This window comes from Melanotaenia boesemani, chromosome 16 (assembly GCF_017639745.1).
Source record: "Melanotaenia boesemani isolate fMelBoe1 chromosome 16, fMelBoe1.pri, whole genome shotgun sequence".
NCBI classification, from domain to species: Eukaryota; Metazoa; Chordata; class Actinopteri; order Atheriniformes; family Melanotaeniidae; genus Melanotaenia; species Melanotaenia boesemani.
The window spans coordinates 8,502,513-8,513,304 of record NC_055697.1 but is presented as its reverse complement, the minus strand read 5'-3'; the positions used below and the strand labels follow the sequence as shown (position 1 = coordinate 8,513,304).

Genomic DNA, 10,792 nt, shown 5'->3' with positions numbered 1-10,792 from the left:
AATGCCCACAAAATTTCTCTCTTTTAGGTAGTAAGCTAATTAAAGCCATGGAGCAGATGGTGCAGACTTGGTCCGAACATAATGAGACGGTGAGTGGCGAGACGAACCGGACATGGCAGTACAGCTGTGAAGGGTTTGTGAGTTGACCAGAATTTAGACATTTCCCCAGGAGTCAATTTGCTCATGTCGAGAGGGAGAAAGATGACAACTCCATGAAAACTTCTGAGCAGCTCTTTAAGAAGCTACTGGATCAGGCAGTGTTTATTTCCCTCTGCTTGAATAACTTTTACTGGAAGTGAATAATACCATGCCAACAGGGTGTTTTTTTTTTTCTTTCTATTCTCAATCATTTGATCATAGCAGGTGGTTTTTTTGGTAAACACCAAATCCTCAACACCTGTTGCCGGGGGCCTTTTCAAATGCCAACTATCACCAACTCTAACTGAAAAAAAAAAAAAAAGGAAAAGACGGCTATAAGTGTGAAATAAACAACTGTGCCATCACCAATGTGGGTAATTTACTCTGATGGAAAGTTAGACATAATAACAAAGATCATACAAGCAGAAATTCCTAGAGGTGCAGAAAAAACTTTGGACGGCTCATCTCATGTTTCACAGTTCTACCATGCCTCGTCCGAGGAAACGGCCGAGGCCAGAGGAAGCAAGCATCTCCAGGCATGACGAGGCAAAGTTTTTGGATGTCAGAATATTCCTGGTGGAGAGGAAAATGGGAAGCAGCAGGAGAACATTTCTGACCCAGCTGGCCAGGTCAAAGGGCTTCATTGTGGAGGACATCCTCAGGTTGGAAAAGCTTGTACTTGCTGTTCACTGACTAAAAGCTTTTTTTTTTCCTGAATGTGATTCTTAAGACAGTGGACGCAAAGTAGTTTCTTTCATTTTTCTATTTATGTTCATGACCTTTATTGTAAGCCTTGTAAAAAGGATGGGCAAGATTGTGATCAAAGACCTCTTTTAGCATGTCCAAAAGCCAGCTTATAAATGCAGACAGAAGACTCATATTCATGCATGAATTAATATTCATTTGTAAAAGCCATCACAACATGATGTTATCAATGTTTATACAGAGAATTCTGGATTCTGGTTAAACCAGCATTCCACATGTGATTGCGAAAAACATGCCTGGAAGTTACTGAAAAGATATCCTGGCATTTTCTCACAAACTTTTACCTCTTTCTAAAAAGTTAGAGACTCAATTAGCTAGTAATGGAGCCACTCCTAAGTCATGAATTCCTAATTAAAAAGGATTAGGGCATCCATCGTACCCCTGTTTCACCTTATCTGATTTTCACCTTCAGCCATAAGTCACAGCTCCAACCTAAATACGTTTACGGAAGGGGAAGAAATTGACTAAACCAGCCTCAGCTTGTTGGCAGTGAGAAAACTCCACCAGAAGAAAGGTAACAGAGCAAAAAAAACTTTTTTAATGACTTTGGCCAAAGTTCTTTGTCAAGTCGTACTTAAGAAGAGGTTTTGTGGAGCTTGTTCCTTGCAGTGATGAATCGTCTGTTGTGTGGTAATTATGTGAGCAGCATGCCTCGTCTCTGAAAACATCTTTAAATCAGAAACTGTGAGCACAGCAGAAGTCTTCTGCTTGACATCAGCCACATTTTAGAGTCAGTTCCCTTTGAGGCTGGTTATACTCCTGATACAGCCTCCTTTCTTTCTTTCTTTTTTTTTTATTTAATGTGGACTTTGCGTGTCTTTGGTGAGTTTCTCCTTCATTTCTTTACTTTTGTTTAGAGGAATTTGAAGATCTATAGGTAAAAAATAACCAAAGTTCAATTTAAGCTCATGATTTAACTGCTGTCCCCATACGTCTGGTCTATTCAATGCGAGTGTTTGTGTGTGAGGGGACGAGTTGTTTGAATTCAACTCTTAGTGCGCCTGCCAGCCATACGCCAGCTTGGCCATGGCAGCATTCCCAGAAACACAGCTTGAGCGCTCCTACGGTTACACTTGGCTTGATACAATTGTTTGAAACCAACGACAGGAAGTAGAGCATGCCTGCCTCAAACTGACATTAATTCTGCAAGCCGAAAAAACTGACATCAGCTGCAGTCTGATAGCAACACCTCCTGCATCTAGTCCTACAGAACTTACAGACAGACTGCCTCAAGCATATGCTCAGATACACAGCACAAAGAAATATGCATGTACGATCACAAGCGCAGCACATGCATTTATCTCCTGGTCAAATTTAAAGCCTGATACATCTGACAGATGTTGACATGTTTTTCTTAGTTGACTGATGAGCTGCATTAAGGCTGTTTCAAATGGCAGCAAGATACTTATTAAGTCACACTCACTGTAAGTTTATATTGTGACCACTAGTTACATTTATTTATTTTTGCCTTTAGCTTGATCTTTATAACTGTCTTAAATACATCAATACATCTAATCTGTGTTTTCAGATTTATAAAGACATAACTGGGTGCGATCATACACTTTCTCAACTTTAAAGTTGATCGTCAGATTGTGGGTTTTTTTTATATTTTTGAATGTTGTTAACATAAAGAATGAGCAAGACTTAAAATGACATTTTAGAAAAAATGTTTGGGAAGGAGTAGCTTCAAATTTTGGTTCAGCTTTGTTGTACAGCATGTTGATCAGAATAAAGACATTTAAAGTGCTCATTGTTTAGCTTTGATCAGATGGTGGCCTTGTTGTTTGGGGTTTGTGATCAAGTTGTAACACCAAGTTTGTACATCATTCTGGGTTATTGCATTTATTCCATTCAAAAAAAGCTAAATGTGATGTATAGAGAATTATGCTCTGTTACCATAAAACCAGATTTTGTTAGGTGAAGATGGAATACATTTTTTTCTTTTGTTTTACTGTTTGATCTGTGAGGATGCAAAGCTTAATGCTTCTATGAAGCATTCTTTAATTGGGCTGCATGGTAATGTGGTGGTTTGCCTCATTACCTCGGCTGGGGACTTTCTGTGGAAATTGCATGTTCTTCCAGTTTTTCTGTGGGTCCTCTGGCTTCTTCCTACAGTCCAAAAACATGCTTGCTTAGTTAACTGATGTTTCTAAATTTTTTCTAGGAGGGTTAGGGGGGTTAGGGTTAGGGTAAGTGTGAGCATGAGTGGTCTGTTATCTCTCTGACATACAGATACAACAGAGTGTATCCTTCCATTTAAGTAGTTGTGGCTGGGATGGACTCCAACCCACCTGCAACCCTGCATTGGATAGATAATCATTAAATAGATCTTTTAATTGTGTTGATATGCAGGACCAGTCAAGTCTGGACCAAGCGGCAACCTGGGGCGGTAAAATGTGAAGCCTTTGCGAAGTACAAAAAAATTGCTGTTCACCCCTCATCCGCTAGGGGCTGGCTCCAAAACAGAGTCAATCCCCATAGACTCCCATATTAAAAAGACCAACTTCACATCAGAAACAAACATGTTTAAAGCTTGGTACAAAAAACATTTTAGGATTAATAGGTCAATTTACCTTCATGACAACTGTGAGGGGGGTGTATTTTTTTCTAACTCATCCATTTGGATGTTATTTAATGTTGAAATTTGGCACAATTAGGGACGTGACCTTTTGATTGACATGTATCCAATATCCACGGAAAGAAGGGAGAGTGCAGTACAAACGCGGTTTTTAGCCAGCTAACAGTGCGCCTTAGCTTTAGTCCACTTACCGTCATTAGCTGGTTAGCTCACATTAGATCCGAGTTGGCTCAGTTAGCTCTTAGCTACAGGCAGCTCGGAGTTTGTTAGACGTCAATCATCCACTCCCACGATCACAGCCCCCCTCTCAGGTCCGCCACTTTGCCCATTTTTGTATTTTCAGGGAGCGACGGCAGGTGTGGCGCTGCCAAGATGGCAACGGCAGGAACTGCCCAACGAGCTTCACTTTTGCACTTCAGAAACCTACGGGTGACGTCACGGAGGCTCCGTCCATCTTTTATACACAGTCTATGGTCTGGACACATGTCCCAGTTAGATTTGAATGAGACGTGTGACATGTCTTTTGTTACTGTACAAATACTGTATTTAACGGATTATTTTGACAATCTAATATGAGATTGAGAATTAGTCTACCAGGTGTAAGGTCCTCCATCTGTATCACATCAAATCTAATTTTATTAAGCATTTTTTCGTACAAAAATATATAATATAATAAAAACACATAAACACATAACTAATTTAAAAACACCCTCCTGATCATAATCTCTTACATTCACTCATGTGAAAATGCATTCACTATGTGCTAAAAACTGCATTTTGACTAGTTAGGATTACATGTACAGCTAACACAGCACAGACATAAGTAGTTTTTAAAAGCATAAAGTCAACTGGACATGGAAAATAAAATGTAAACAGAACTTGAACACAATAACTTTCATCCAAGAACTTTAGTAGTACATATCAGATTACTTGCCTGTGAATTCCATAATTTAACACTTAGCTGAAATAGATAGTTTTAATTTGATATTGTCCAAGTTATCTGTTTTCATTTTCAACCTTTTGACTCCCAGGTAGTCTTCAGGATGACAGACTGAGCTCTGAGCTAAATTAGCTTCTGTATTACCGGCACTACTTACCACTGTCTTGCTCTCTTCTTTAAGCTTCCTGTTTTTTCTTTTTTGTCACTTCTAGATAGAAACTTCTCATTATTATAAACCTGCTCTCTCTTGTTTGTTTACATAAGATTAACCACTACTCCTGGAAAGACTGAGAGGTGTAGATGGGGCCCCTTTAGGGAGTTCTGTAGTGGTCAGTCACTGTCATTGCAAACTATCTATTTTGTCACTGCTCTGCTTTGATTCAAAGTTGGTTGGCCCTCGGAAGCCCCCTTCTGGTTTGGGGCACCAAGCGTTTGCCTGGTTTGCCTGTTGGTATGTGGCGCCTCTAAGAACGTCCCATCACTAGCAGCAGTTTTCAAAGGAAATATGGAACCCACATTGTTGTAAAAAGCACATTTACTTTGTTCTCATGTGATCTGGCAACACAGATCAGTTTTGGTAAAGATGAATTTTACTACAGAACACACGTCAGTTTTTACATGTACTCATTAGTGAAACAGGTCAACCACACCTGCACAGTAAACTGGAAGTCTTTGTTGGTTTCCTACCGTTAGCTCAGCTTGTAACGCATCATATAAGATCTTTACTAAACTAAACATATTGGTACTTAAGATGTATGTTTATACAAATTTCTTATCCTTTGACAACAATGTTTCCTAAATTTAGACAACTGACTTGGACAAGGTAACTATCACTAACACATTTTATCACCTGTATCTAGCTAGCTAATTAGATTAGCATTACCTTGGATAAAATGGAAAAACTCTTCACGTTGGATTAAATTTTACTGAGATAATATAACTAAAGATAAACTTGCTTTTATGTTCACATCCTTACTTGATGATCCTTTAAAAAGACATTTATTTGACTGCTTTGATAAGACAACTCCTGCTAAGCGGAGCTTTTAACAAATGGCCTATTGACCACCTCATTATGTTATTTATCTTTGATGTGGTGAGTGAATTTAATGTAAGCCAATTTATACATCCATATCTTTGCAATGATAAATATTTAACCACCTGCAGAGATCATTTAGATCTCTGTGAAAATGAAGGAGCTGCTGCAAAAAGAGAAAACAGATGAGAACCAGTCATGGTGTGAAATCTGTTCTGGACATAGTCAAGCTTTGATCAATCTGTTGGATTTCACTTTTGGAAGGAGAAGCTGTGTAGGGGCTGATGGGAACAGGGCCGAGAGACAAATGGAGAGTTTTTCATATCCCAGTCAACTGACTTTAGCTTGTCCTTGCGTCTGGAGTCTCACTAACTCTGGGAATTAAAATGTGGTGTTGGATTTTCTTTCTTCCTCATTTGCATGTCAATCTGCTGCTTTACATTCTGAGCAGCTATGTGTTATGTTAAGAATCTAAATTTGGGGGACAAATTAATATTAAGTAAATATGACGCAAGTAAAAACTATTTTTGTGATCTTCACACTCATTTAAGTGTAACAACGCCCGACAGTTTTACATGGAATTACACCCTGAAACCCAATCTTCGGTAAATTACTGTCCATCTTAAGCAAATAAAGCATTGTGAGGCAATAATGGGGCCTTTAGATAGCACAAACGGACATATTTTTTTTTCTTTGAAAAGGTCTTTGTCCACATTTTTTGTGCTGTAGAGGAATTTGAGGGGGGAAAAAATATAAAAAACAGACCACCTACTGATGACCAGACCAGCATGTTGAGCAGATAGAGGATTAGTTTCACCAGTGATTTGGCCAATTAATGCTCAGGCTTAGCTCTGTTGGGACCTCCCATAAGGAGCTTCTGCTCTGATTTGTCCAAGCCAAGAGTGAGGAGGAGGAGGAGCATGCTGGGGGTAATTATGCACGGCTGAATGCCCTGACTGGGTATGGTACTTTTATGCGATGCAGGGAGCAGGAGGAAGAAGCTGAAATAAAAAGTCTGTTCAGAAAGTCTCTGTGGAGATGAATGAGGCACTGGTTGAATGACTTCAGCTATCAAAATGTTGGGGGGAGGCACTGAGAATTTGTGGTAATTGTTGTTTACCCAGTGCTGATCCCTAAACAGTGCAAGTAAGACTCTGATGCTGTGATCTGAGATGCATTTCAAAAGCATCAAAGTGCATGCCTGGATTCTACTGAGACCAGCGCAGGAATGTGCTTGTTGTTAAATCGAGCAATAAAGGATCATTCAGACAGTTCAGTCTAAAAAAATTAAACTTGTCATTGCTACTTAATTACATCACCACCTGTGGGTCACAGCTGTTAAATTCCCCCTCTGCTAAAAGTCAAGTTAACCTTCTTAATATACTCACCAGAGGTGTAAGTCACAAGTTTTATCATGATACAATACATCATTTCAATGGACAACTATTCAATCTCTCTATTTGATTCAGGAGCGAGTGATCAATATAAGATGATATAACATGATGATTCATAGAGCTGGGACCAACCACATCCAATACTGGTATCGGGCTCCGATACCGGCATAATTCAAGAACCGGATATCGGGCTGAATTCCCTGATCCACTCCACCGATGTACAGATGGAGTTTTCAAGCCCTGTGTTTACAAATTATGGGTGTTTTGCAGGTTTAAGCCAAACAAAATATTATGATGTAGAATCAGTTCATGAAATATTTCAATTAGAACTCATATATAAAAATAATTATATATAATTTAGTGTTTTATTCTGAGTTTCTAGATCATATGCAGCAGCAAATGGTAAATGGTCTGTATTTATAAAGCACTGACTGTAAGTATTTACCTGATGGCAGAAGATGCCATGCAAGGCACTAACCATAACCCATCAGAAGCAATTTGGGTTCAATGTCTTGCTCAGGGACACCTCGACATGAGCTCTCCAGGGCAGGTTCAAACCGGCAACCCTCGGGCTACAAGGCGACCACTCTACCCACTGAGCCATGCGGTCACAGGGCTGAGTGTTACTGCAGTTTTTGGTATTGATTGGACACCAAGTAAATCCAGTGGAAGTATCGCTGACACTGATACTTTTTGCTTGAAATTTCAGTCTTTTAATGATTTTGACTTTAGTTATTGATCATGACTATGATCATAATAAAACATTATACAAAGATTTTTGTCAAAAAAAATTAACAAACAATAGCAGAACTGAGAAATTTAAGCTTTTTTGTTTGTAAACAATATAAAATAACAACAGCAAAATGTAACAAAATAATAAAATAACTGTTTTCCCTTTTATCACACAATTGTTTATGAAAAATTAAATCAACAGTGTAAATTAGCTAAACAAAAGCAAACCTACTAAAGTTTGACTCTCATTCACATTCTTTGGCTTTTTGCCCCCAAAACCCTCTGCAAGAAAAATATTAATCTTATAATACTGGTATCGATCGATACTGATACTAACGTTGGCATCGTTACTATCAGTATTTGGATCGATCTGCCCAGCCCTACTGACAAATCTGACAGGCAATAAGCTGCCTTTGCAAATGTAGCATGTCACTAATTTGGATATATTTTAGTCTGGAAATATAAAAAAGCCAGAGGGCAACTTGAAATCTGTGTATAGCCAAGGTGTCTGGGGTAAGACATTGTTCATCTAAGAAGAAAAGACAATCATTAGCAAAACATAAAATAAAATAAAATAAATAAATAATTAAAATAAAAAATAAAGGCTTGGCAGATGTCTATGTTCTCTGAGTGCTTCTAGTTTATGTGATTAAGTTGTATTTCATGCTGGACTGAGACATGGAGAGATTCTCCTGTTACAGCTTAGATAACACTGATCATGTTTATGTTGCACCCTTGAACCAGACAGAGCTACATCTTCATGTCGGCAGCTTTTTTCTCCCTGTAATGCATATATATAAAATTTTAATTTTAGTTTTCAGAAGACAGATAGTACATAGGCGTGACCGCCGTCTCACTGCATGCAGGCATGTGACTTACAGTGTTGCTCATAACTCGCCCACATTCCCGTTTGTACAATAAATCAGAGTAGAATAAAATGAACTAAAATGTTTGTGCTAGACAAGAATAAATATAAAAAAATGGCCTTGGTTTTAAGACAGTGACATTGCATGTCATGGTCCGATTAGGGAGAAGATTTCAATTAAAACTAGGTGGCAGCTGGAGGACTATGTTGTTGGGTTAGTCTGTGCTGATATGATAGATAAAAATGTGATAATAAATTGCATCAAAAAATCTTTTTTGGATTAATGGCTCCTGAGTCCTACCATCATGGCTAAATACCCAAAATGTTAACACACAACACCAAAGTCTTGAATAGTGGTAAGAATACAAACTTATCTACGTAAGGACTATTAAACTAAATAAATCAGAAGACAGCATTATTAAATTTGACAGAGACATGAAGTAACGTCTTAAACTAACTGAAGCTGCAACAACAGGGTGTTTTTTTTAGTGTTGCAAAATCAGTTTATCATGATGAATTGTGACAATAATTAACCATGGCTACAAATTCAGCTGCTTGCATCCTTTATTTAAAGGTGAATGGTTGGCCAATAAAATATCTCTATTTAGAATGTCTGCTTTATTAAACTTTCATTTGGATGAAATAAATGTTCAACTGATTTTAGGAGTTACACCATTTACTCTCTGTTGCGCTTTGAGGTGAATAAAACCAAAAGAGATGTCAGAGTGAGCTGATAGCTCTTTTGTTTCCCTCTTCTTCCACAGTGATGCGGTCACTCATGTGGTGTCAGAGGATAGTCAAGCATCAAGCCTCTGGATGTGGCTAAAGGGTTGTGCACTGAGAAATCTGTCCATGATGCATGTGTTGGACATCTGCTGGTTCACTGACAGCATGAGAGAAGGCAGACCCGTTACCGTGGAGACCAGACACCTCATTCAGGTTTGTTTTTCATAAACAAAAGCAGATAAAACAAGAACGGAGGAATGTTAGCACTAGATGGCACTACAAACCAAATGGGAAGGTTTTAACAGAATCATGTAATAGTTTTTGTTCAAATAAATGAGTATTTTGTAAGTATATATTGCACTTTCTGCACTTATGTATGCTTTTTCCTCCATTTGCTAATATATAACGTCAACCCCCTGATAGCAGGCTCCTAAAAAGAAGACATGTCTAACTGACTTTGTCTCTTTGTTCTTACTTCTCACCTCACTGATCACACAAAAAAAAAAAAAAAAAAAAAAAAACATCCTCCATATTGCGTGGGAGTGTCAAATGAACCCATCAACTGGATGTCAGGGCTCATAGCAGCCCACTAACAGAAACACACACACATTTTCTCAGATGCACACACATTTTCCCATGTGATTGACAATATGAGAGCTTGGCAGCATATGGACACAGAATAAAGAAATATTTTGTCTCCTTTGTCTTCATCCACAGTGGAGAGGGGAAAAAAATGAAACCCTCAGGTTTTCCCAGTTTGCCAGACTCCATCTATTTCCTTCAAGCGTAAATGTGTAGAACATTAGTGGCATGCTTGTTGGATGCATGATTAGCGGATGAGGCTAATAATGTCATGCTGACATTTATTGACCCATCTCCCTGGGTAACCACATGCCCACTTCTCTGCTTGTTGTCTGATTCAGCCACTCTCTGAATCAAACATGGAAATGTGGAGTGGCATTTATGATGTGGTGCTTACACTAGATAGGTTTTATTTATGAGTGATTAAATCTATTTAAGGAGCTATCATGCAGACATAGGCTACTTCTTCACACATATGCCTGCTGCTTTTTATGTTAATGTGGAGATGTTTTAGGATCATAAATATTCCGCAGAAAGTCAGGAGGAATTTTATGTAATAAACCCAATGAAATGTATTTTTTTCATTACTTTTTACCTTGTAGAGAGAGGTTGTTTAGCCTGTGTAAGTGTTAATGAGCAAAGATGCACAAATAATCAACGTGAAAGGAATGAAAACTGAGTTTTTTACCAAGTGTGTGTTTTTGGAACCAGGTAGTCTTGGTTTTATTTGGGTGATATGAGTAGGTGCAGGACCAAGCAGCCTCCTTAAGGAGGTGGAATCTCACCGACCTTTACTATGCTCAGTGACCTGAGATGATTTCCACTCCTCTATCTTCATGACAGGCATCAACACGGAGGGAAATACAAGCTGGGAGTGTCTAGAAACCATACCCTTTCATTTCAGCATATGGCATGAGAGAGATGAAGCCCAAGCGAGCAGACTACGCTCATTAGCTTAGTTACATCTAAGTCATACAGTAAAGGTGGAGAGGACACCAGAGAGAAGACCAGGAGGGGATACGCTACCTCTGAGAGCAGT

The 10,792-nt window shown here is 38.7% G+C and overlaps 1 protein-coding gene across 1 annotated transcript in view; it reads left to right on the top strand.

The window, feature by feature from the left end:
- Window positions 1-606: 606 nt before the first annotated feature.
- Window positions 607-10,792, top strand: part of dntt (deoxynucleotidyltransferase, terminal) — a 125,887-nt gene continuing 115,701 nt past the window's right edge. The window contains exons 1-2 of the mRNA XM_042009579.1: window positions 607-800; window positions 9,210-9,384. Of these exons, the coding sequence (XP_041865513.1) occupies window positions 607-800; window positions 9,210-9,384 (369 nt within the window). The remainder of the gene's footprint in view (window positions 801-9,209; window positions 9,385-10,792) is intronic.